We start from the raw sequence: 26,547 nt of genomic DNA, 5'->3' as shown, positions 1-26,547 counted from the left end.
TGTTCTGCCCCGCGGGGGCATCCGCTGGGTCCCCGCGCCGTCATTCAGACCGGAGACCCGGACGCAGCCGAGAGAGGTGCCGCCGCCCGCCCCGTCCAGTCGCCGCGCGCAGGTGAGTGCCGGGCCCTCCCCGGCCCCCGCGATGCTGCGAGGTCTCACTAGGTTGCCCTGCTCTTGGCGGGACCGCTCCTCCCCGCCCCTTCTGGGGCTGCCTCAGTCTCCCGCGGCGTCTCGGCGCCCGCCCCCTCTGTTGCTCTCCCTGGCTCTGCGTCTGTCTCCAACTCCCGCCTGATGTCTCAGTGTCTGTGGTCCCTCTGCCTCTGGACCTGTCTTTCTTTCTGTGTCTCTGGATGTCTCTGTCAGTTTCTTGATCTCTGCCTCTCCGGTCTCCGTCTGTCTCCGTCTGTCTCCGTCTCTCTGTTTCTGGGTCCCACCTTCCTCTGTCCCTGCCTCTGCCTCTCCCGCATCTGTTGTGGGACCTCTGTGGATGTGTCTGCCTCTATCTCCATCTCTCCCTGTCTCTGTGTATCTCTTTGCTCTCTCCCTCCATGTCTCTCCGTCTCTCTCTATTGCCCTGTCTCTGTCTCTCCGTCTCTTATAACCCTGTTTTGGCACCTTCTGCTCTGTCCTCTCGCCTTCCAAATCCTCCGCATCCCGGAACTTTCCTCTGGGCTGGGAAGCTGCTTGGGAGTAGAGGGCAGGAGGCTTGTGACCTGGGGCAGGAGGACTCAAAGTGACACCCTGACCCCAGCGCCCTCTTCCCGGAGCCACCCCACTGCCCCTGAAGTCGCACCCACCCCGCCCGCCAATTTCAGGAATTCCTGGCTGGGGGGTGAACTTCCTCGCCTACTTCCTCTCTTCCAGGATTTGGCTGGGTCACCGTTAACTCTTTCCTGCTTCCGCCTCACTCTCCCCCCGGGGAACTGGACAACCCCTCCTCCCAAACTGGGCTGAGGAACAGCCCTAGAATGTCTGGGAGGCATCGGTTGTGGGATGTGGGTGTGCGCACTCGGGCTGGATGTGCATTGGGGAATTTGTTTGGGGCAGAAGTGGAGAAGATGGGGCCACACCCCCCAGTGCCCCCTCCAGAGCCCATCATCAGCACCCCTCCTCCTGAACCCACCAAGGGGGCACCCGCCCCCAGATCTGTCTCTGTAGATGAACTTGACTTCAGGTTTGGGGTGAGGATGAGGAGGTTTTCTTTTCTGGGGGAATCCCAGCTGAAGAGGATAAGAGACCCATGGGGGCCCCTGGAACCCTGGGAATCATATGATCAAGAACCTTGAACGTGAATATCTTTTAATGGAAGGGCCTAGATGGAAGAAGGATCAGAGGGGAGGCCTGGAAATTCCAGATCCTTCCAATGAAAGGTCCTGGGGATACTGGAGTCCTTCAATCCAAAAAGAGGAGTGTTGAAATCTTGGCACATTTCAGTGATGGCAGCTGAGAGTTGGAAAGGGTTTGCAGAGCCACCTAGGCCAACTCCCCCCACCCCCATTTTATAGATGGAGAAACTGAGGCCCAAGAGCAGAAGTCCCCACAGTGAGTCAGTGCCAGGCTGGAGGGTTGGGACCCCAGTTTTCAACCGAAGCCCAAATCCAGAGAGCTGGCTTCTTCTTCTACCACTAAGCCGGATTAATTTGGGGAAAGAGGTCTTCTCAATGAGGAGGGAGAGATGCCAGGGTGAGTAGAAATGGCTGGAATCCAGAAGAGAGGGTTTTAGAAGCAGAGGAGAGAAAATATTTCCAAAACCATGGTGGTGGGGAGGGAGAGGGGCAAGAGTTGGTTTGGGTGGAAGGGGTGGAGTTTCGGGAAGAGAAGGAGGGAGGTGGAGGGGAACCGGGATTAACTCCAGCTTCAGTCTCCTGACCCTCCGCCTGGAGCCCACCGTTCCCTCGGGGACAGGGCCTATAATTTGGTTTGTGTCTAGACAAATAATAACTCAGCTGGTGTGAGCGGGGAGGGCTGAGGCTAGGCCCACTAGGGAAAGGGTAGAGAGGAGGCCTGGATATCTCATGTCACCCCCAGGTGGTGAGAATTTAGGAGCCAGGTGGAGGTGGTGACTAACATGCCCCTCTCTTCGCTCTGTGAATCCATAGTTTCTTAGAATTCTGCACAATCTTAGAAATCAGGCTGCTGGAATGTTCAAAAGCAGGCGAGAGAAGGGGGGAAAGAAAAGGAAGTGGGGCTCACTGTATTTAGTGTACGTTCCCATTTCTGTAAAAGAGAAAAGGGAAATACGTATTCCTGTTTGCTGGGGAAAGATAAAAATCACTGACGGTTTAATAATAGATTATGAAAGTCATAGAATGCTTAAAAAAATCATAGCATGTTCTAACAATAGAACTTTCGAATCTTGGAATGTGACACTCCTAGAATATTGGAAACTTAGGGTAGGTACTTACAAAGCCACGATGTAATAAATAGAATGAAAGAAGAGTAATGCTCTAGAATGTTATAATAGAACATTCAACTGCGAAGTGAACTAAGGATAGAACCTGAAGATTGCAGAACCGTAGGGACCTAGAACGTCAGAGAGGCAGTCTAAGGACTGGTATCCCTAATGGGCAGTGTGGGCGTGGGGTACACAGAGACCCCCTAGGTTGAAACGGGGATACTGAGGTGCAGTGGGGCGGTTAGGGTGGCCCGATTGCCCCCTGGTTTCCGCCGGCCGCCAGGGCACCAGGTGGGGAGCGAGGACCGGTGATCACATTTCGTCCCTAATGAGCAGACCGGAGCTGGCCGGTCCCCTGGGGCTGCTGGGGGAAGGCGGGGGAGCAGGAGCCCACAGAGGAGGAAAAGGGGGAGGTGAGATAGGCATCGGGGACAAGGCCGGTGAGTGAGCTGAGGGGTGCTGGGGGATGCAGGGGGCTGTAGCACTTCACCCTCTTGTCCTCGAAATCCTCCAAGTTTTTCAGCTTTGCTGGGTTTTGGGGTGGCTGGCAGGATGCAGCAGCCGAGGCTGCTAAAGTGGGGTGGGGGGCTGGGTCTTCCTAGTCTTTCCCATCCCACTATCGCTCCAATCTTGGATATATTTATCTTCCCCCCAACCCTCTGGAAGGGGCCAGCAGGGACCCAAGAAGTGGGGGCCTGTGGGACAGACAAGGGGAGCTTCTTGTGGACTGTGAGATTTGGGGGTTCACCCCCTCAACAGAGCCTAAGTAAGGGGCAGAACTTAGAACCAGAGAGGGTCCTGGAAGGGGAACGGGGTTATGGGGAGCAGGTGATGGAAGGTCGCTTGCTTTCTTTGTGGGGAGAAGGTCATACCTTCCAGTAGGTTCTCAGAGGGGCCAGAGATGCTGAGAAAGACTTGAGAAAAATTACAGAAGTTCAGAGAGTGAAGAGAAAAACCTCAGGGGAAGGGAAGCTGTTTAGTTAAGAGCGACAGGAGGTTTGCCCAGTCTTGAGACATCAAGTGACTTAGACAACTGCCTTGCTACTGCGGGCCTCGATTTCCCCATCTGTACCAGGAAGGGGTCAAAAATAGCTTCGCACCCGCAGCTGTCACATATACGTCGGCTGCACTGTGGCACTCTGAGTCTGACGTTCCATGCTGACTTTTGGGGTTTCCACGTTGAGCAGATCTCACGTGGGGAAGAAGAGAGGGCTGTCTGGGCACCCCTCCCCCGATGTCCACCATCCCCAAGATGCCAGCAGGTTGGGGAGGAGGGGTGGGAGGAAGGAGTGGTGAGAGCTAGACTCGTTCCCCCTCGAGGAAATTAGCAATGGGAAGTGTATTTCCTCCTCTGGCTGCCGGAAATGTTTCCTGCCCGGGTCCCCCAGTTAGGTCAGCAGAGCCCTGAGGGTCACAGAAAGTGGGGCAAAGGGGACTTCTAGCCCTCGGTGGGTGCCTCCTGCCATGAAGAACTGGTTCATTTCTTGTCTCAACCCCCTAGTCCCGGTGGAATAATAATAATTGTTCAAATCCTGCACGTTTTGGAGCTGATATCGCATTCTTGCAAGGACGTTCCAGTCTGTGATGTGATGAGTATAAAGGCTGTGCCCCCTTTTACAGAAGGGGAAACTGAGGCTCCTGGAGATGTAATTCTTTAAATGTCACAGGAGGAAGGGAGAGACTAGGGGCAGAGAGATGGGGAGAGAGAGGGCAGAGGAGAGGGGAGGGAGATATTTTGAGTGACTTGGTCTGGGTGGGAGGTTTCTAATGGAAGGGAGGGACTGGATTGCACTGTTCCAGCCCAGAGTACGCCCCCACCCATTCCATCTCCACAGGACCCACAAGCTTCTGCCCAGGAGTCTGAGGCGAGGGAGGCAGCTCGGCCACTGAGGACCCCACAGGGGGCAGGACTTACTGAGCAGGACTCAGCCCTGACCTTTCAAAGTCAATTAAGAAGCGGATAGATCCTGCCCTTTCCAGCTCTCCCCTGTCCACCTCTTCCCCTGGGAACCGACTCCTCTCCCTCCCTTCCCCCTCCCCCCCATGCCCTTGTTTGAGCCTGGGGTGGGGTGGGGCAGCCTCATGGGCAGAGAATATGTTTTTACTCTATGCCTCTGGCCTCTACAAAGCTTCTGGAATGGTTTCTGCCATTGGCAAATGGCTCCGTGCTCCCTGACCATGATCTTGGTAATTTATTGAGCACCTACTGTATGCTGGGCCTGTCCTGGGTGCTAGGGATACAACAGTCAACAAGACACACAGAGTCTCTGCCCTCCTGGAATACATATTCTAGACAGTCAGACACAAACAAGACACAAGGTGATGTGAGGAGAGGGTCCTGGGGCAGGGGAGATTCGGGGACTGAGTGGAGAGGGACTCCTGAGGAAGTGAAGGAGGGAACGGAGCTACTCAGACTATCTGAAGGAAGAGGAGTGGCTCACATCTATAATCCCAGCACTTTGAGAGGCCAAGGTGGGTGGATCACTCGAGGCCAGGAGTTCGAGACCAGCCTGGCTAACATGGTAAAACTCCATCTCTACTAAAAATACAAAAATTAGCTGGGCATGGTGGTGCACACCTGTAATCCCAGCTACTCGGGAGGCCAAGGCAGGAGAATCACTTGAACCCAGGTGGCAGAGGTTGCAGTGAGCCGAGATTGTGCCACTGCACTCCAGCCTGGGCAACAGAGGAAGACTCTGTCTCCAAAAAAAAAGCATTCCAGATGGAGAGTATGGTAAATGTGCAAAGGTTGGAGGCTGGAAAGAAGGTCAGTGGCCTTGAGCCTGCTGAGGCAGGAAGGAGAGGTGGGTGAGATTGGCTAGGCTGCCCCAGCAGGTCAGACAGAGCCTTGTGACTCCAGATGAGGAGGCTAGATTTTACCGCAAGTCCATTTAGAAGCCACTGGAGGGTTTCAAGCAGGGAAGTAACAAGAACTAGGCCAGGTGCTCATGCCTGTAATCCCAGCACTTCGGAAGGCCAAGGCAGGAAGATCATTTGAGCCCAGGAGTTGTAGACTGGCTTGGGCAACATGGGGAAACCCCATCTCTACAAAAAATAGAAAAATTAGCCAGGTGTGGTGGCACACACCTGTAGTCCCAGCTACTTAGGAGCCTGAGGTGGGAGGACCGCTTGAGCCCATGAGGTCAAGACTGCAATGAGTGAAGACTGCAACACTGCATGACAGAGTGAGACCCTGTCTCAAAAAAAAAAAAAAAAAAAAAAAAAACTGATTTTCATGTTAGAAAGATCTTGGCTGGGTGCGGTGGCTCACGCCTGTAATCCCAGCACTTTGGGAGGCCAACACGGGCGGATTACCTGAGTTGGGAGTTGGAGACCAGCCTGACCAACATGGAGAAACTCTGTCTGTACTAAAAATACAAAATTAGCTCAGCATGATGGCTCATGCCTGTAATCCCAGCTAGTCTGGAGGAAGGGGCAGGAGAAGCCCTTGAACCCGGGAGGCAGAGGTTGCGGTGAGCCAAGATCAGGCCATTGCACTCCAGCCCGGGTGACAAGAGCGAAACTTCGTCTCAAAAAAAAAAAAAAAGAAAAGATCTTTCTGGCTGCCATATGGGAAGTGATTTGAAGGAAGTCAGAGTAGTAGCCCAGAAAAGCAATGGTAATGCTACTGCAGTGATCCCAGCGAGCGATGATGCTGACACTGACGCAGAGTGGACAGTGGCAGGTGTTTGAGAGAGACGCACACAGATTCAGGAAGCACTGGGGAGATGGAGCTGAGAGGACTTTCCCATGGAAAGATGCTCTGGCATCTGGGAGGCTCCCATGGACCTCCTTCCTTCCCCTCTCTGGGGCTCGGTTTCCTCATCTGTCAATAGACTTCACCTTAAACTCCATTTTAAAAATGTTTTAAGGCCGGGCGCGGTGGCTCACGCCTGTAATCCCAGCACTTTGGGAGGCCGAGGTGGGCGGATCACGAGGTCAGGAGATCGAGACCATCCTGGCTAACAAGGTGAAATCCCGTCTCTACTAAAAATACAAAAAATTAGCCGGGCGTGGTGGCGGGCGCCTGTAGTCCCAGCTACTCAGGAGGCTGAGGCAGGAGAATGGCGTGAACCCGGGAGGCGGAGCTTTCAGTGAGCCGAGATCACACCACTGCACCCCAGCCTGGGCGACTGAGCGAGACTCCATCTCAAAAAAAAAAAAAAAAAAAAAAAAAATGTTTTAAAAGTGCATCCTGGGGATTCTTCAGAGGTGGCCACTCCACCCCCACCTCGTTTCACCAGAGCAGCTAGCAGCTCACCCTTTTCACTGTTTTAGATTGGTTTCTGGTTAAGATCTTGTTGGAAAAAAAAAAAAAAAAAAAAAAAAAAAAAAACAGGCTTCACATCCAAAATAACTAAACCAGGCCGGGCGCAGTGGCTCAAGCCTGTAATCCCAGCACTTTGGGAGGCCGAGACGGGTGGATCACGAGGTCAGGAGATCGAGACCATCCTGGCTAACACAGTGAAACCCCGTCTCTACTAAAAAATACAAAAAAAACTAGCCGGGCGAGGTGGTGGGCGCCTGTAGTCCCAGCTACTCGGGAGGCTGAGGCAGGAGAATGGCCTGAACCCGGGAGGCGGAGCTTGCAGTGAGCTGAGATCCGGCCACTGCACTCCAGCAAGGGGGACAGAGTGAGACTCCGTCTCAAAAAAAAAAAAAAAAAAATAACTAAACCAAAAGACTCCTGGATGGAATGGCTCCTGAGGCTGCCTGTAACTCTGGACTTGGCTCCGCTTCTCTCTGGGATTGATGCCACGGGCTTGGTCCATGAATATCCTTTACCCTGTGTGTGCAGATCTTCCCAGAACAAAATGGGTGGCAGGCTCAAGGTTCTCACTCAGGAAAATTGGGGGGGGAAGGGCAGAGACAGTGAATGGAGTGGTCCCCAAGGGAGGAGACTGCTGGCGCTAACCCCAGGGCTTCCCCATGCTCCCTGACCTTGACCCTGACCTTGACTGTTCCCAGCAACTCCTGACTCTCCCCTTTCCCTTACTCCTCTGCAGCTTTGGTTCCCAGTCCCCACTGGCAGCCCAGGACCCTTTTCTGTCCAGTTATTCTATTTTTTTTTTTTTTTTTTTTTTTTTGTGAGATGGAGTTTGCTTTTGTTGCCCAGGCTGCAGTGCAATGGCGCCATCTCAGCACACTGCAACCTCTGCCTCCCAGGTTCAAGCAATTCTCCCACCTCAGCCTCCCAAGTAGCTGGGATTACAGGCGTGCACCACCACACCTGGCTAATTTTGTATTTGTAGTAGAGACAGGGCTTCTCCATGTTTCCATGTTGCTCAGGCTGGTCCTGAACTCCTGACCTCAGGTGATCCACCTGCCTTGGCCTCCCAAAGGGCTGGGATTACAGGCGTGAGACACCGTGCCAGGCCTTCTTCCTTTTTTTTTTTTTTTTTTTTTTTTTTTTTTGAGACGGAGTCTCTTGTCTCCCAGGCTGGAGTGCAGTGGTGCTATCTCAGCTCACTGCAACCTCTACCTCCTGGGCTCAAGCAATCCTCTCGCCTCAGCATCCCGAGTAGCTGGGATTACAGGCACGTGCCACCATGCCCAGCTAATTTTTGTATTTTTAGTAGAGACAGGGTTTCACCACGTTGGCCAGGCTGGTCTCAAACTCCTGACCTCAGACGATCCTCCTGCCTTGGCCTCCCAAAGTGCTGGGATTACAGGCATGAGCCACTGTATCTGGCTAGTCCAGTTATTCTGGGGTGGAAACTGAAGCACAGGCTGGAGACGAGGACTGAGAGCGGCGATGGCCGCACTCTAGACATCAGGACCTTGGACAGGTCTCGGAACAGCTCTGTGCCTCAGTTTGTCAAAGAGGAAGAACAACTACTTTCCTCATAGGAGTCTTGAAAATTTCAGTGAAGTAATATCCATAAATCGGCCAGGCATGGTGGCTCACTGCTGTAATCCTAGCACTTTGGGAGGCCAAGGTGGGAGGATCTCTCTTTTCTTTTCTTTTCTTTTTTTTTTTTTTTTTTTTGAGATGGAGTCTGACTCTATCACCCAGGCTGGAGTGCAATGGTGTGATCTCAGCTCACTGCAACCTCCACCTCCCAGGTTCAAGCGATTCTTCTGCCTCAGCCTACCGAGTAGCTGGGACTACAGGTGCGTGCCACCACGTTTAGCTAATTTTTGTATTTTTAGTAGAGACAGGGTTTCACCATTTTGGCCAGGATGGTTTCAATCTCTTGACCTCATGATCCACCCGCCTAGGCCTCCCAAAGTGCTGGGATTACAGGGGAGGATCTCTTGAGCTCAGGAGTTCGAGGCCTGCCTGGGCAACACAGGAAGACCTCCATCTATACTACGGTGGTGCATGCCTGTGTTCCCAGCTACTTGGGAGGCTGAGGCAGGAGGATCACTAGGAGCCCAGGAGGTCGAGGCTGCCGTGGGCTGTGATCATGCTATTGCATTCTAGTCTGGACAAAAGAGCAAGACCCTGTCTCAAAAAATAAATAAATACAAAGAAATAATACGTGTAAAAATGCCTGGAATGGGATCTGCTATGTAGCAGGGCTCGATTGACGTTTGCTGTTATTATCCTTGTTGACAAGAATGGGATTCCTGGGTAAGGAGAGGGAGGCTGGCCCCAGCCCTGGTCCTATTGCTTCCATGCTGTGCATCCTTAGGGAGGTGACTCAGCCTCTCTGGGCCCCTTCTCTCTGTCTGTGACATGATAGAGTTAGACTAGTCTGGCATTTCCTGAAGCATGATGTGATACCTGTGCCAGTTTTACAGGGCTTCTGCAAGAAAGTGCTAAAATCTGAGTTGGGACTTTTTTTCCCTTTTTTCCCTTTCTTTCTTTTTTCTTTTTCTTTTTTTCTTTTTTTCTTTTCCTTTTTTGAAAGGTTCACTCTTTTGCCCAGGCTGGAGTGCAGTGGCGTGATCTCGGCTCACTGCAACCTCCGCCTTTTGGTTTCAAGCAGTTCTTCTGCCTCAGCCTCCTCAGTAGCTGGGATTACAGGCACACACAACCACACCTGGCTAACTTTTGTATTTTTAGTGGAGACAGGGTTTCACCATGTTGGCCAGGCTGGTCTTGAACTCCTGACCTCGTGATCCACCCGCCTCGGCCTCCCAAAGTGCTGGGATTACAGGTGTGAGCCACTGCACCCAGCCTTTTTTGTTTGTTTGTTTTTGTTTTTTTTGAGAAAGGGTCTCATTCTGTTGCCCAAGCTGGAGTGCAGTGGTGCAATTATAGCTCACATAGCCTGAATCCCCTGGGATCAAGTGATCCTCCTACCTCAGCCTCCTCAATAGCTGGGACTACAGGTATGCACCACTACACCTGGCTAATATTTTTATTTTTCCTTTTTGTAGAGACTGGGTCTCACTGCGTTGCCCAGGCTGGTCTTGAACTCCTAGGCTCAAGCGATCCTCCCACCTCAGCCTCTCAAAGTGTTGAGATTACAGGCGTGAGCCACTGTGCCTGGCCTGAGTTGAGTCTTTATTCTAACATCCATCAGGGGAAAAATATGCCTGAAACCTCAAATCTGTGTTCTCAGAGAGTGGTTGCTTAGGGTGGGGCTCAAGTAGGCATTGTTGGGGTGTCCACTCTCTGCAGTCCACAGCAATTATGGTGAGGAGTGTGGGGAGAAGAAGGTCAGAGTGTCCGTGACTCCCTCACTGTTGTCCTCTCTCCCAACAGGCACTGCAAAGTCAGCGGTGAACTGACTTCATCCCAGTCTCTCAGCCCCCACCAGGACCAATCTGGAGTCCCTCCCCTGCCCCCATTCAAATTTCCCTTCTGTCCCCAAACTCATCTCTGATCTAGACCTTACTCACCTGCTTCCTGTTTCCTAAGACTCCTTCCTGCAGTCCCCAGACTGAGCCTTTTGTCTTTGTCCACCCTGTGCCAGACACCTCCTTTTCCAGAACGTTCTCCTTACTAGTGACCTTATCTCTGTTTCTTTCTGGGGTCCTAGGAAATGCCAGCACTCCCATCCGCATTGCCTGGACTTTCCGACACTCCCTAACTGCCCTGTGTCCTATCTCAACACTGTCTCATGTATTTCCTGTGTCTTCTAGAACATCCCCCAGCCATTATTACTTCAGTATGGCTACACATACTTCCTAACTGCCCTGCAAACATCTCCTTCTCACCGTTGCCCAGTGATGCTTTCGTCCCCTCCATAAACACTCCCCGAGACCAATTTTTGTGTCACCCCTATACTCCCTCATTGACACCCTGATTAACTCTATACATAACCTCCTTGACAAATCTCTTTATTAATCTCATCATCCTCCAGACTTCCTTCCTGTCCTAACTCCATCCCTCCTCCAACTTTTCCCTCTCAAGCTCTGCCCTTCCCAGCCCAGCCCAGCCTATCCGACTTCTTCCCTGTAGACTACATCCCACCATGTTCCCCTGAGCCTCCAAGGAAGGGGCTCAGGGGGCCCCATGGCCTCCCGCTCCCCGTGGCCCCACAGCCCCCGTGGGCCAGGGGAAGCGTCCCAGAAGCCGAAGTGCCCACCATGGGCAACCACACGTGGGAGGGCTGCCACGTGGACTCACTTGTGGACCACCTGTTTCCGCCATCCCTCTACATCTTCGTCATCGGCGTGGGGCTGCCCACCAACTGCCTGGCTCTGTGGGCGGCCTACCGCCAGGTGCAACAGCGCAACGAGCTGGGCGTCTACCTGATGAACCTCAGCATCGCCGACCTGCTGTACATCTGCACCCTGCCGCTGTGGGTGGACTACTTCCTGCACCATGACAACTGGATCCACGGCCCCGGGTCCTGCAAGCTCTTCGGGTTCATCTTCTACACCAACATCTACATCAGCATCGCCTTCCTATGCTGCATCTCGGTGGACCGTTACCTGGCCGTGGCCCACCCACTCCGCTTCGCCCGCCTGCGCCGCGTCAAGACCGCCGTGGCCGTGAGCTCCGTGGTCTGGGCCACCGAGCTGGGCGCCAACTCGGCGCCCCTGTTCCATGACGAGCTCTTCCGAGACCGCTACAATCACACCTTCTGCTTTGAGAAGTTCCCCATGGAAGGCTGGGTGGCCTGGATGAACCTCTATCGGGTCTTCGTGGGTTTCCTCTTCCCGTGGGCGCTCATGCTGCTGTCGTACCGGGGCATCCTGCGTGCCGTGCGAGGCAGCGTGTCCACCGAGCGCCAGGAGAAGGCCAAGATCAAGCGGCTGGCCCTCAGCCTCATCGCCATCGTGCTGGTCTGCTTTGCGCCCTATCACGTGCTCTTGCTGTCCCGCAGCGCCATCTACCTGGGCCGTCCCTGGGACTGCGGCTTCGAGGAGCGCGTCTTTTCTGCATACCACAGCTCACTGGCTTTCACCAGCCTCAACTGTGTGGCGGACCCCATCCTCTACTGCCTGGTCAACGAGGGTGCCCGCAGCGACGTGGCCAAGGCTCTGCACAACCTGCTCCGCTTTCTGGCCAGCGACAAGCCCCAGGAGATGGCCAACGCCTCACTCACCCTGGAGACCCCACTCACCTCCAAGAGGAACAGCACAGTCAAGGCCATGACTGGCGGCTGGGCGGCCACTCCGCCCTCCCAGGGGGACCAGGTGCAGCTGAAGATGCTGCCACCAGCACAGTGAACCCCGTGTGGCACAGAACCCCCAGTTTTCCCCTCTCATCCCACAGTCCCTTCTCTCCTGGTCTGGTGTATGCAAATTGTATGGAAAAAGGGCTATGTTAATATAAGAATACAAGAACTTAGGAAGAGTGAGGTTGGTGTGTCGCTGGTCAACTTTTGTGCTCCCAGATGCCATCACAGTTTGGCAGTTGTGGAAGGCCTCCTGGAGGAGGAGATGAGTAAATTTTTTTTTTAGAGACAGGGTCTCGCTGTGTCACCCAGGCTGGAGTGCAGTAGTGCAATCGTGGCTCACTGCAGCTTCCACCTCCTGGGCTCCAGAGATCCACATCAGCCTCCCGAGTAGCTGGGACCACAAATGTGCGCCACCATGCCTGGCTAATTTTTGTACTTTTTGTAGAGACGGAGTCTCACTATGTTTCCCAGGCTGATCTTGAACTCCTGGGCTCAAGAGATCCTCCTGCCTCGGCCTCCCAAAGTGCTTGGATTAGAGATGTGAGCCACCATGTCTGGCCAGATAAATTAAGTCAAACATTTGGTTTCCAGAAAATAAAGACAAATAGAGTAGGTTAGATTTTTTTTTTTTTCCAACAAGTGGATAAAAGTCTGTGACTCAGGGAGAAAGTGGAAGGAGAAATACAGAGGATATAGAATCATTATGTTTGTAAAGCCCCTGGTCATACAGGGGAGAGAACGTAAGACAGCAATTCTAAGTTTCTGGATAAACAGTGATCTCCAAGTCAGGACTGGGGATGAAGAGGGAGAATGTCAGAACTCAAGTGAAGGGCAATCAGGGCAGACTGCCTGGAGGAGTGATGCAGGAAGGTTTGGGAAGAAGGTTTGGGACAAGAGAAAAGGGTATTTATTTTATTTTATTTTATTTTTTGAGACGGAGTCTCGCTCTGTCGCCCAGGCTGGAGTGCAGTGGTGCGATCTCAGCTCACTGCAAGCACCGCCTCCCAGGTTCACACCATTCTCCTGCCTCAGCCTCCCGAGTAGCTGGGACTACAGGTGCCCGCCACCACGCCCGGCTAATTTTTTTGTATTTTTAGTAGAGACGTGGTTTCACCATGTTAGCCAGGATGGTCTCGATCTCCTGACCTCATGATCCACCTGCCTCGGCCTCCCAAAGTGCTGGGATTACAAGCGTGAGTCACTGCACCCGGCTGCGTATTTATTCATTCATTCAACAGAGGTTTATGTAGCACACTGTGCTGGGTGGGGCTGGGATACAGCAATGACTGAGGCAGCCTGGCCTTGCCTTCACAGGGCTCACCATACACAAGTAAATAAAAAATATGTAATGTTTGGAATTGCTAAATGTGAAGGGGACATTTTTCTGTGTAAGGCCAGTTGAGGGGACAGAGGATGACTTGGAGTCTGATCTAAATAAGGAGGGCAGAGGAGGGCTTGTTGCGGTGGCTTTCCAGCAAAGACTTGAAGGATGTGCAGCACTCAGCCCTGTGGCTGTCGTGGGAAGAGCATTTCAGGCAGAGGGAACTGCAGGTGCAAGGGCCCTGGGGTTAGAGAGTGTCTGAATTTTCGGCTGGACATGGTGGCTTACGCCTATAATCCCAGCACTTTGAGGGCCAAGGCTGGCGGATTACCTGAGGTCAGGAGTTTGAGACCATCTGGTCAACATAGTGAAACCTTGTCTCTACTAAAATACAAAAATAAAAAATTAACTGAGCATGGTGGTGGGTGCCTGTAATCCCAGCTACTCAGGAGGCTGAGGCAGGAGAATCGCTAGAACCCAGGAGGCAGAGGTTGCAGTGAGCTGAGATTGTGCCCCTGTACTCCAGCCTAAGCAACAAGAGCAAAACTCCATCTCAAATAATAATGATAGACTGTCTGAATTTGAAAGATAGCAGGTATGGCAGTGTGGCTGCAGCGGAGGTGGGGAGGACAACAGGAAAGTGGAAATGAGACAGGAAAGGGGACAGCAGGTCGTGTGGCGCCATGTAAGTCCCAGTGAGGACTCTGCCTTTTAATCTGAGATAAATGGGAGCTATGAGGGGGTTCTCAGTAGAGGATGAAGGTGATTTGACTTTATTAACCGTATCCCATGGGCTGTTGAGTAGGGAGTAGAATATGGGAGGTTGGCTGGGCATGGTGGCTCAAGCCTGTAATCCCAGCACTTTGGGAGGCTGAGGCAGGAAGATTGCTTGAGGCCAGGAGTTTGGGACCAGCCTGGGCAACATAGGGAGACCCAGTTTCTACAAAAAATTTAAAAATTAGCCGGGCATGGTGGTGTGTGTCTATAGTCCCAGCTACTTGGGAGGCTGAAATGGGAGGATCACTTGAGCCAGGAGGTGGAGGCTGCGATGAGCAGTGATTGCACCACTACACTCCAGCCTGGGCGACAGAGCAAGACCCTGTCTCAAAAAGAAAAAGGAATATGGGAGACAAGGATAGAAGCCGGGAGCCCAGTGAGGAGGTGACTGCAGGAGTCCGAGAGGAATGTGCTGTCAGTTGGGCCAGGTGGATTTAACAAGGAGCAGTGATCAGCTTTTGGAGTTTTATTTTTGTTCGTTTATTTATTTATTTTGAAACAGAATCTCGCTCTGTCACCAGGCTGGAGTACAGTGTCAGGATCTCGGCTCACTGCACCCTCCGCCTCCTGGGATCAGGCAACTCTTGTGCCTCAGCTTCCTGGGTGGCTGGGATTACAGGTGCGCACCACCATGCCCGGCTAATTTTTCTATTTTTAGTAGAGATGGGGTTTTGCCATGTTGGCCAGGCTGGTCTTGAAATCCTGGCCTCAAGTGATCCTCCCACCTCAGCCTCTCAAAGTGCTGGGATTACAGGCTTCAGCCCCCATGCCCAGCCTTGGATTTATTGTGAAGGAATCCTCTCATGGAAGCAGCACAGGGGCCAGCGGGATGATGAAACATGAGTACCTCTCCCATTCCGGGAAAAGGGGGACTGGGGGGTCTGAGCAGGAATAATTTCCAGGAAGGATCCCAGGCCCTGGTCTAGGGCGGTCACCAGAGAGGCCAGGCGACCAGTCCAAGGTCGCATGGCTGGTGAGTCAGCGCTGGAGCCAACTTGGGCTCCCTCTCCCCTCCCCATCTCTGCTTGTATTCCCACGCCCCAGGGTGGCCAAGGCTGCCCTCCCTCCCCTAGTCTCAGGGGTCACCAGGAATGGCCACTGTTCCGTAACTAGGCTGGAGGGCAGGAAGAAGCACCCAGCTCTGAACAGGCCTCGCCCTTCAGAGAAGGTCTCCTCTCCCTTTCCTCCTCACGGGTGTGTAAACAGACTCCTGAGGTGTGAAGATCCACCCACAACCCTCCTACCCTCCCCCCTCCCGTGCCCTCCCCTCCCTCCACAGAGGTTCCCAGAAGACGTTCCCGGGAACCCTTCTCAGAGAAAGGAAGAAGGAGGAGAGGAATAGGGGGAAAAAGTGCACTCAATGATTTTTCTGGGGTGGAGGGAGCACAGAGATGGGGGAAATCCAGGCTTTGGTGTTGGAGTGCTGGAGGACTAGAGAAGAGAGGGAGGCCTGGGATCTGGGAGGCCTAGTAGTCTTCCCACCCTATCCCACTGCCATAAAGCTACTGGAATGGAGATGTTGGGGCGAGAATATATATATACATATTTTTGAGACTGAGTTTCACTCTTGTCACCCAGGCTGGAGTGCAATGGCACAATCTCGGCCCACCGCAACCTCCGCCTCCCGGGTTCAAGCAATTCTCCTGCCTCAGACTCTCCAGTAGCTGGGATTACAGACATGTACCACCACACTCTGCTAATTTTGTATTTTTGGTAGAGACCGGGTTTCTCCATGTTGGCCAGACTGGTCTCAAACTCCCGACCTCAGGTGATACACCTACCTCGGCCTCCCAAAGTGCTGGGATTACAGGCGTGAGCCACCGTGCCTGGCCAATTTTTTTTGTTTTGTTTTGAGACAGTTTCGCTCTGTCACCCAGGCTGGAGTGCATTGGCACGATCTCGGCTCACTGCAGCCTCCACCTCCTGGGATCAAGTGATTCTCCTGTCTCAGCCTCTGGAGCCTCTGGAGGTCTCTGGAGCCTCTGGAGGTCTCTGGAGCCTCTGGAGGCTAGTCGCAAACTCCCGGCTTCAAGCAATCCTCTTGCGTTGGCATCCCATAGTGCTAGGATTACAGATGCGAGCCACCATGGCCTGCCCCAGAAACTTTTTGAACAGTCTCCTTGAAGAATCAGATGAAAACCTGCACACTACTCCTTCCCTCCAAATGCTCATTTGCATTCATTCAATAAAATTAATTAAGCACTAGGCCAGGCGTGGTGGCTCACGCCTGTAATCCCAACACTTTGGGAGGCCGAGGCAGGTGGACCGATTAAGATCAGGAGTTCAAAACCAGCCTGGCCAACATGTTAAAATCCCATCTATACTGAAAACACAAAAATTAGCCAGGCGTGGTGGTGCGAACCAATAATCCCAACTACTCCAGAGGCTGAGGCAGGAGAATCACTTGAACCCGGGAGGCGGAGCTTGTTTAGTGAGCTGAGATCCCGACACCGCACTCTAGCCTGGGCAACAGAGCCAGACTCCATCTCAAAAACAAAAACAAAAAAGGCTGGGCGCAGTGGCTCATGCCTGTAATCCCAGCACTCTGGGAGGCCGAGGAGGGTGAATCACGAGGTCAGGAGATCGAGACCATTCTGGCTAACATGGTGAAACTCCATCTCTACTAAAAATACAAAAAATTAGCCGGGCTTGGTGGTGGGCACCTGTAGTCCCAGCTATTCGGGAGGCTGAGGCAGGCGAATGGCGTGAACCCGGGAGGCGGAGCTTGCAGTGAGCCAAGATCATGCCACTGCACTCCAACCTGGGCAGCAGAGCGAGACTCCATCTCAAAAAATAAAATAAAATAAATAAATCCCTGTTTTAGCTCCACCCTGATTTCCTCTGGAACTGTGGGCAAATCCTTTTCATCCTCTGGCCTCACCTGACCAGTCTGTAAAATGGGAAGGGGGCTGGTCCCAAGTGAATGATGGACCTTAAGTAGTCCTAAGTTCCTGCATACCTTCAGTCTGGAAGGGAGCCTGGGAAAGGTTGTTTTTATGGAATCCTGGCATTCTTAGCAATTCAGAATATCAGGGTTCACACACACCAGCACCATCATTACAGATGAGGAAACGCAGGTCTCTCAGTGCCAGGAGCTTGACAAAAGAAACTGAGAGAGTCAGAGTGGATACCAAGGAAGTCCAGAGCCCCCTGATTCTGTGTCCTGAATGTATGTTTCCTCCTGCACACCACTCCTCTGTTCCTGCTCTTTTTTCTTTTTTTTGAGATGGAGTCTCACTCTGTCACCAACAAGACTGGAGTGCGATGGCATGATCTCCGCTCACTGCAACCTCTGCCTCCCAAGTTCAAGCAATTCTCCTGCCTCAGCCTCCGGAGTACCTGGGATTACAGGTGCCTGCCACCATGCCGGGTTAATTTTTTTTTTTTTTTTTTTTTTTTTTAGTAGAGATGGGATTTCACCATGTTGGCCAGGGTGGTCTCAAACTCCTGACCTCAGGTGATCCACCCTCCTAAGCCTCCCAAAATGCAGGGATTACAGGCTTGAGCCATGGCGGCCGGTCCTCTGTTCCTGTTTTTCTTCTGTCCCTCTGCCTCCCAGAATCTCTCAATTACCCACCAGCACTCCATCATCCAGGAATTTCTCTCAACCCCTTCCTGACATTGTTTATATGATTTTACTCCCTGCTGGGTAAGAAAGGACAGTCTGGGACATGTCCTTAAACTTATTTCTGAACTAGCTCCCTGGGGACCCTACCTCCTAATGAAGGAAGTTGGGTTGCTTGAGAACGGGTATGGTTTTATTAGCCAAGATGCTAGGATATCAACCTCTGCAGGAATATTCTGCGACCCCCTGCCCCACTCTGGGCCTCAGTTTCTTTGTCAGTTACTTGGGAAAGGGTTGTATTCGCTGCTTCTGGGGGCGAAATGCACCCTCAGCCTGGAGTTAGCAATAATAATGCAATCATTACCTGTAGAGTAAGAAGGGCTATTTACTGAGTGCTTAACTATATGACTGGCACCATTCTAACCACTTCCCATGGTCTACTGTTTTACACTCAAGATTAGCGCAGAAGCCTCACAACAACCCAAAGAGGCAAGTGCTATTAGGATTCCCATTTGGTAGACGGTAATACTGAAGTCCAGAGAGGTTATGCCACTCATCTAATATTACACAGCGAGGAAATGACAGAGCTGGGATCCTCTGTCATGGATCCCAGAGGCATGACAGAGCCGTACAACCAAGGTCTGTATGGCTACGTGGCTTCCTCTTAATCCCAATGAGAGCCCTAGCTTGCTGAGCAAGGTGTATTTGGGGCTCATAGGACTAAGTAGGACTAATTAAGAGCCTCCTTTGGGTGGGGACGCCAACTCGGTACATGACATCACGAAGGAGCACAGTGACGTCGGCCAAGGCGGGCGTGGGAATCCACGCGCCTTCCAGCATCCGTTAACGGCACCGCCCCGCGACCCGCCTCACTTCCGTGTATATTTGCATATTCAGCGAACGGACGCCGGTACGTCAGCGTCGACGGGGTGACGTCAGGGTGCGCCTCTGCAGTTTCCCCCGAGCATACGTACATACGTACTGACGCACGCATGGCCACGAGAGGGCGGGGGAGGAGTGAAGAGGTTGAGGCGCCCCGCCCAGTCAGCAGGGTTGCGCGTGCCCTGTGAGACCGCCAAGATGGTGGTGGGCGCGTTCCCTATGGCGAAGCTGTTATACTTGGGCATCCGGCAGGTCAGCAAGCCGCTTGCCAACCGCATTAAGGAGGCCGCCCGCCGAAGCGAGTTCTTCAAGACCTATATCTGCCTCCCGCCGGCTCAACGTGAGTCTGACCCGAATTCCCTCCAACCTTTTTCCTTTCTCCAACCCCTCTGAGGTGGTTGCTCAGGGGATGGACTTCTGTTTACGACGAATCACAGCCCGAACCGGCAAAGTCCAGTGGCCAATAGGGAGGGTTCCTGATAGAGGGGCGTGCGGATGGCCCAATAGTGAGGGCGGGGCGTGGCGTAAGGGGGCGGGTCAGGGCGCCGCCGCGTGAGTAGGAAATGCCAGCCAATAGAGGAAGAGCACTTGGAGACTGATGCCCTGTTAAACCAATAGTGTGAGGGATGGGAGAAATTTAGACGGAGCTTTCCAGGATAGAGGAACTAGGGGAGGGGCTGAGGAGAAACCGGACGGGGTCCTTTGCCCGGCCGTCCTTGGGCAACTTCGTTTCAAAAGCTCCACCCTGTGCCTCAGTTTCCCCTGATCTGGGAGGTGCTTGTATATCCTCCGTTTAGGACGTCGACGTGCCTCAGTTTTACTGTAGGCAGTAAGTCTGGATTAGGGGCATGGTTCGGGGGTGAAGTCTGGACGCATGGCCTGGGAATCTGGAAAAGGACTTTGAACCAGAGAGGACGTTCATCTGTGTACTCATTAATGCGCTCATACGCCGTCCTTTCATTCGGTAAAGAGACTATGCGGCCTTTTTGCTCAGCACTGGGAGATACACTCCTGATCCATCACTGTCAACCCAGAGTGGTCGGGAAAGTGGGAGCCCCGGAGCTCAGAGGAGCTCCTGACCCAAGGACCTGAGGCCAGCAGGGCTGCCTAGAGGGGGCCGCCCGAGCTCAGATCTAAAGGGCATAGTAAGGTCCGGCGCGGTGGCTCACACCTGTAATACCGGCACTTTGGGAGGCCGAGGCGGGCGGATCACATGAGACCAGGAGTTCGAGACCAGCCTGGCCAACATAGTGAAATCCCGTATGTACAAAATATACCAAAATTAGCTGGATGTGGTAGCGCACGCCTGTAGTTCCAGCTACTTGGGAGGCTGAGGCAGGAGAATCGCTGGAACCCTGTAGGTGGAGGCTGCAGTGAGCCTAGATTGTGCCATTCTAGCCTGGGCGACACAGCAAGACTGTCTCAAAAAATAATAAATAAATAGAAATAAAGGGCATAGTAAACACCCAAAATATAAACTACTTTAAAAAGGTGAGCTGTGTGCTACGTGGGACATAAGGGAATTTAACATAATTGGCTGGGTCGGAGAACCACTGAAACCGCCTTTGCAAAATTATGACTGACACAGTGAAAGAGATTTAACTTAACTGACTCCATCTTGCTTCTAACCTCCAAGCTATCCTTGTTCATTCCTGGGCGAAGGCTGAACTAACTGGGAGAGATTTAGTTTCTAGTTTAAACAAACATGGTAACAGCCCTTTCCCAAAGCAGACTTCCTTCTTGTCTGGGGACTAGATTGCCTTTGTAGGACTAACGTTAGCCACAAGATAAGAAATTATGGTTTAGGAGTCATGCAGTTGGAGGCTACAAGATTCTGACCCTCCCTAAACTGCTCCTAAGATCAGTGCTTGAGATATTCTGCAGACCCTGCACTTGATGGATCCTCTGGCCTTACCTAGATCAATAAACTGGCCCATCTGATCTTGTGGCCCCCACGCACGGGGGCCACTGACTGAGCGCAGGAAGACTGCTGGGACTCCCTGTGATTTTATATCTGACCAATCAGCATTCCTGGCTCACTGGCTTCCCCCACCCACCAAGTTATCCTTAGAAACTCTGCTCCAGCTGGGCCCATGGGCTCAGGCCTGTAATCCTAGCACTTTGGGAGGCTGACGCAGGTGGATCACCTGAGGTCAGGAGTTTGCGACCAGCCTGGCCAACATGGTGAAACCCCATCTCTACTAAAAATACAAAAGTTAGGCGGGCATGGTGGCGGCGCCTATAATCCCAGCTACTCGGGAGGCTGGGGCATGAGAATCACTTGAACCCAGGGATGGAGATTGCAGTTAGCCAAGATCACGTCGCTTCACTCCAGCCCAGGCGAAAGAGTGAAACTCCATCTAAAGAAAAAAATATATATATATGCTCCCTGAATGCTCAGGGAGACTGATTTGAGTAATAGTAAAACTCCTGGCTGGGTGCGGTGGCTCACACCTGTAATTCCAGCACTTTGGGAGGCTAAGATGGGCGGATCTCGAGGTCAGGAGTTCGAGACCAGCCTGACCAACGTGGTGAAACCCCGTATCTACTAAAAATACAAAGATTAGCTGGGTGTGGTGGCACACATCTGTAGTCTCATCTACTCAGGAGGCTGAGGCAGGAGAATTGCTGAACCTGGGAGGCAGAGGTCGCAGTGAGCCGAAATTGTGCCACTGCACTCCAGTCTGGGCAGCAGAGCGAGACTCTGTCTCAAACAAACAAAAAACCCTCCCGCACAGCCAACTCTGCGTGAATTACTTTGTCTTGCAGTTCTCCTGCCTTGATGAATCAGCTCTGTCTAGGCAGCGGGCAAGGTGAACCCCTTGGGCGGTTACACACCATTCATCCCTCCATCCATTCATTACTTCCTTTAGCTAGTATTTTGTGAGCTTCTGCCCTGTGTCAGGTCTTGTGCTGGCAATGCTGGCGAAACAGCAGGGACCAAGCCAGCACCAATCTGTGCCCTCAAGGAATTCCTAGTCCAGCAGGGGATGGATGTATCCCCCGACAGTGGGCAGAGCTGAGATGGGGGAGCTCACTGGGCACCTGATGTGGCATGGGGTTCAGGGAGGGCTTCCTGGCAGGGGAGACATCTGAACTGGGACCTGAAGGGTGAGGACAACACCAGGACAAGGAGCAAGGAAAGCAATGGGGCAGAGAGAGGACCACATACAAGGCCTACATAGTTAAGGGAGTGTACCTTTTTTCCCCTCTGTAAGTTTGGATGCTTAAAGTTTGCTTTCCAGGGCCCAGAATTCTTGGTTCTTCGGTGTTTGATGGGGTCATTGTTGGGGCTGCAGCTCTTAGAATGGGAAAGTATTAGATTTCACGGTTACCACAGTGCTTTCCTGTTAGCCATCTCATTTGACCCCCACAACTGTTTTGTCCCCATGTCCAGAAAGAGGAATGACTTCCTCTGGTTTATAGAAGGGAAAATGGAGGCCTTGAGGGCAGAAGTTAATTGCTCAGGTCATACGCAGAGATTTGTGCCAGAGGCAGGACTTTGGACACTGAATTCCTAGACCCAGTTTGTTTCCTGTCTCTGCCTGTCTTCCAAACACTGTGACATTCTTAGCATTGTGGTTTTAAAAATGGCTTCTGGAGCCGAACGCAGTGGCTCACGCCTGTAATCCCAGCACTTTGGAAGGCGGAGGTGGGTGGATCACGAGATCAGGAGTTCAAGACCAGCCTGGCCAACATGGTGAAACCCCATCTCTACTAAAAATACAAAATTAGGCAAGCGTGGTGGCACATACCTGTAGTCCCAGATACTTGGGAGGCTGATGCAGGAGAATTGCTTGAACCCAGGAGGCAGAGGTTGCAGTGAGCTGAGATCACGCCACTGCACTCCAGCCTGGGCAACAGAGCGAGACTCTGTCTCAATAAATAAATAAATAAATAAATAAATAAATAAAAAGATTTCTGGGCCAGGCGCGGTGCCTCCCACCTATAATCCCAGCACTTTGGGAGGCCTAGGTGGGCGGGTCACCTGAGGTCGGGAGTTAGAGACCAGCCTGACCAACGTGGAGAAACCCCGTCTCTGCTAAAAATACAAAATTAGCCAGGCATGGTGGCGCATATCTGTAATCCCACTTGGGACCCTGAGGCAGGAGAATCACTTGCACCCGGGAGGCAGGCATTGCAGTGAGCAGAGATCGTGCCACTGCACTCTAGCCTGGGCAACAAGAGTGAAACTCTGTCTCAAAAAAAAAAAAAAAGTCCGGGCGCGCCTGTAATCCCAGCACTTTGGGAGGCCAAGGCGGGCGGATCACAATGTCAGGAGTTAGAGACCCGCCTGACCAACATGGTGAAACCCCTTCTCTACTAAAAATACAAAAATTAGCCAGGCATGGTGGCATGCACCTGTAATCCCAGCTACTCAGGAGGCTGAGGCAGAAGAATCACTTGAACACAGGAGGCGGAGGTTGCAGTGAGCCGAGATCGCACCACTGCACTCCAGACTGGGTGACAGAGCGAGACTCCATCTCAAAAAAAAAAGAAAGAAAATGGCTTCTGGAGTCAGACTGACATAGGTTTGAATCCCTACCCAGACTGGTGACTTTGGGTATGTCCTTTAGCCCCTCTTAGCTTCAATTTCCACTTCTGTACAGTGGGTGTTATGTAATAGTCACATTCACTGGGCTCGTATTTGGTGCCAAGGCTTGTCTTGAGCACCTCTCAGCCTCTGCCATTGGGTCCTCACCAATTATGATGAGGTAGATGCTATTATTATTCTCATTTTGTGTATATGCTATATGTGCATTATGCTGTAAATAATATTTATTGTGTTGTTGTGAGGATTAAGTAAATGGATATAAAATGTTAAGTCAGTGCCTGGCATAGGGTCATGGCTGTCATGTAGATGTTATAGATACAACAGGCAGGAAAAAGCAAAACATCTTGCTCTCAGGTACCTTACATTATTGTGGAGGAAGCCAGACAGTAAATGAAATAAATAGTTGGCTGGGCCCAGTGGCTCACGCCTGTAATCCCAGCACTTTGGGAGGCTGAGGCGGGCGGATCGCTTGAGGTCAGGAGTTTGAGACCAGCCTAGGCAACATGGCGAAACCCCATCTCTACTAAAACTACAAAACTTAGCCAGGCATGGTGGCGGGCGCCTGTAATCCAGCTACTCGGGAGGCTTAGGCAGGAGAATCGCTTGAACCCAAGAGGCAGAGTTTGCAGTGAGCCGAGATTGCACCACTGCACTCCAGCCTGGGTGACAGAGTGAGATTCCATCTCGGAAAAAAAAAAAAAAGTTAAAATATGAAATATATTAGATAGCAATAATTACTCTAGGAGAAAAAATCAGGGTTGTAGAACAAGGAATATTTAAAGGAAGGCTATAAGCGTAGATAGGATTATCAGGGAGAACTCACTGAAAATATGCAAAGGAGGGAGGGAACGAGCAGCGTTGGTATCTGGGGGAAGAGGCGTTCCAGCCCAGAGGATCCCGCATGCACACAGGCATGAGCGTGCCTGGCACACAGTACAGAGGAAACTGATGACGGGAAAGGGGGACGGTTTGTATGGGGCCTGTGGGTCACTGCAAATGCCTTGGCTTTACTCTGAGTGGAACAGGACTCACTGGAGGGTTCTGTGCAGAATAGGGACAAGATCAGAGTTCTATTTTATTTTATTATTTATTTATTTATTTATTTTTGAGACAGAGTCTCACTCCGACACCCAGGCTGGAGTGCAATGGTGCCATCTCGGCTCACTGCAACGTCTGTCTCCCAGGTTCAAGCGATTCTCCTGCCTCAGCCTTTCGAGTAGCTGGGATTACAGGCGCTTGCTGCTGTGCCTGGCTAATTTTTGTATTTTTAGTAGAGACGGGGTTTCACCATATTGGTCAGGCTGGTCTCGAACCCCTGACCTCATGATCCACCCGCCTCGGCCTCCCAAAGTGCTGGGATTACAGGGGTGAGCCACTGCGCCAGGCACTATGTTTGTTTAAACTATAAACTATAAGTTTCTCCCAAAGTTAGTTCAGCCTTTGCTCAGGAATGTACAAGGACAGCTTAGAGGTTGGAAGCAAGATGAAGTCAGTCAAGTTAGATCTCTTTCACTGTGTCAGTCATAATTTTGCAAAGAGAGGTTTCAGGATTACAGGCGTGAGCCACCTCGCCCGGCCTCAGAATCTAAAATATTTACTCTCTGCCCCTTTACAGGAAGAGTTTGCTGACCCTGCCGTAGAATAGTATCCCTGCGCTTGTTTTTTATGACATTGGCATCGGAGCCAGTCCTCTGATTGATAGTGTGTCCCACTGTCTGGAGTCTCCTGATTGCTTCCCCTGATTGGATTCTTGTTGAACATGTTTGGCGGGAGCACCACAGACTCGAGGTGCCTCCTAAGGCCATCCCTTCAGGGGGCTCCTGAGGTCTGTTTGTTCCGTCATTTGTGATGGTGATTTGAATCGCTTGGTTAAGGTGTAACCATGTCGAGAAACTTTCCTTTTCCTCTTCGTGATGAATAACAAGTAGATTTGTTTACAAGGTAGAGCCGGCAGGATCTCCCATGGATTGGGTGTGAGATGGCCGACTGGAGAAGGGGCAGGTTGGACAGAAAGACCTGGAGCTCAGTTAGGGACAGGTCGAGTTGGAGATGCTACCGGATATTGCGATGTACTGGCTTCTTAAATTTACACATTTTAATTACATCATTAATGTCTTCACACTGCTAATTGCCCCTTGCTCTGGCCCCCAGCCATGGCAATTGGAATTTCCCAGGGTGCACTGGTGGCCCTGCGTTCTCTCAGGTCAGGCGTCCCGAGCTGACCAATAAATCCAGTATCTGTACCTTTGACTGAGATACTTTTGACTCAGCGGGCTGGGCCCAGCTGTCTCACAGGAGAGGCTGCAGCAGTAGCTGTGGCTGCCTGAGGAAAGAATAGTACACGCTAGAAGCATAAATCATCGATGGTGCACCCTGCTGGGGAGGCAGAGATCTTTTTAAACACAGAATTCCTTTGTTTAAATTATTTTAACCTGAAAGTAGAGGAGGTTGGTGATGCTAGGCAGGTTGAGGCCACGCCTGCAAAGTTCACTTTTGGTACACCCAGGGAGGCTGTGAGATGTCTCTGGGCAGTGGGAAAATTCCAGCTCATCTCTGTTTATTCCTGTGGAGTGCACTGGTCCCTTTCCTGGTTTATCACACACACTAGGCAGTAGAGTGACGGGTCCCCCAAAGATGTCCACATCCTAATCCCAAGAACCTGTTGAGTATGTTACCATGCACAGCAAAGGTGACTTTGCAGATGTGATCAAATTAAGGATTTGGGGATGCGGAGATGATCCTGAATTACGCAGTTGAGGTCTGCGTGATCATAGGGGTCTTTATAAAGGAAAGAGGGAGGCAAGAGAGGGAATGATTTGAGGGATGTTGCCTTGCTGGCCTTGAAGATGGAGGAAGGCAGGCATAGAGCCAAGGAATGTGGGCAGCGTCTGGAAGCTGGAAAAGCCAAGCCAAGGAGATGGATTCTCCACTGGAGACTCCAGAAAGGAACACAGCCCTGCAGACACCTTGAGATTAGCCTAGTGAAAGCCATTTTGGACTTTTTTTTTTTTTTTGAGATGGAGTTTCACTCTTGTTGCCCAGGCTGCAGTGCAGTGGCATGATCTCAACTTACTGCAACCCCTGCCTCCTGGGTTCAAGCGATTCTCCTGCCTCAGTCCCCTGAGTAGCTGGGATTATAGGCACCCGCCACCACACCTGGCTAATTTTTTGTATTTTTAGTAGAGATAGGGTTTCACCATGTTGGCTAGGCTGGTCTTGAACTCAGGTGATCCACCCGCCTTGGCCTCCCAAGGTGCAGGGATTACAGGCGTGAGCCACCACACCTGGCCCCCATTTCAGACTTCTGACTTCTGGAACTGTAAAATAATAAATTTAGGACAGGTGTGGTGGCTCACGCCTGTTATCCCAGCATTTTAGAAGGCCGAGGCAGGAGGATCACTTGAACCCAGGGGTTCAAGACCAGCCTGGGCAACACAGCGAGACCTTGTCTCTAGTAAAAATAAAAAAAAATTAGTGGGGCATGGTGATGCATGCCTATAGTTTTAGCCACTCAGGAGGCTGGGGCAG

General features: G+C 51.9%; 3 protein-coding genes across 5 annotated transcripts in view; all 3 read left to right on the top strand.

Annotated features, from left to right (window-relative positions):
- GPR4 (G protein-coupled receptor 4) lies at positions 1 to 12,100 on the top strand. 2 transcript variants are annotated; one of them, XM_050772255.1, is made up of 2 exons: positions 1 to 112; positions 10,053 to 12,100. In XM_050772255.1, the coding sequence occupies exon 2, from the start codon at positions 10,880 to 10,882 to the stop codon at positions 11,966 to 11,968; it is 1,089 nt and encodes a 362-aa protein (XP_050628212.1). In that variant the 5' UTR covers positions 1 to 112; positions 10,053 to 10,879; the 3' UTR covers positions 11,969 to 12,100. The 2 variants fall into 2 exon arrangements, with proteins under 2 accessions (XP_050628212.1, XP_050628214.1); XM_050772257.1 differs by lacking the exon at positions 1 to 112 and adding an exon at positions 1,276 to 1,683.
- Positions 12,101 to 14,878: 2,778 nt separating this feature from the next.
- ERCC1 (ERCC excision repair 1, endonuclease non-catalytic subunit) overlaps positions 14,879 to 26,547 on the top strand; it is a 192,787-nt gene continuing 181,118 nt past the window's right edge. Inside the window, exon 1 of the mRNA XM_050772254.1 lies at positions 14,879 to 14,897. The gene's annotated coding sequence lies outside the window, so the exon portion shown is untranslated. The remainder of the gene's footprint in view (positions 14,898 to 26,547) is intronic.
- OPA3 (outer mitochondrial membrane lipid metabolism regulator OPA3) overlaps positions 18,541 to 26,547 on the top strand; it is a 58,633-nt gene continuing 50,626 nt past the window's right edge. The window contains exon 1 of one of the 2 annotated variants that reach the window (XM_050772337.1): positions 18,541 to 18,804. In XM_050772337.1, coding sequence (XP_050628294.1) covers positions 18,663 to 18,804 — 142 coding nt within the window. In that variant the 5' untranslated portion in view covers positions 18,541 to 18,662. The remainder of the gene's footprint in view (positions 18,805 to 26,547) is intronic. The other variant, XM_050772338.1, reaches the window with a different exon arrangement.

This window comes from Macaca thibetana, chromosome 19, assembly GCF_024542745.1.
Source record: "Macaca thibetana thibetana isolate TM-01 chromosome 19, ASM2454274v1, whole genome shotgun sequence".
In the NCBI taxonomy this organism is placed as follows: domain Eukaryota; kingdom Metazoa; phylum Chordata; class Mammalia; order Primates; family Cercopithecidae; genus Macaca; species Macaca thibetana.
Note: the sequence above shows the minus strand (reverse complement) of the source record. Positions and strands in the feature narration are given on the sequence as shown.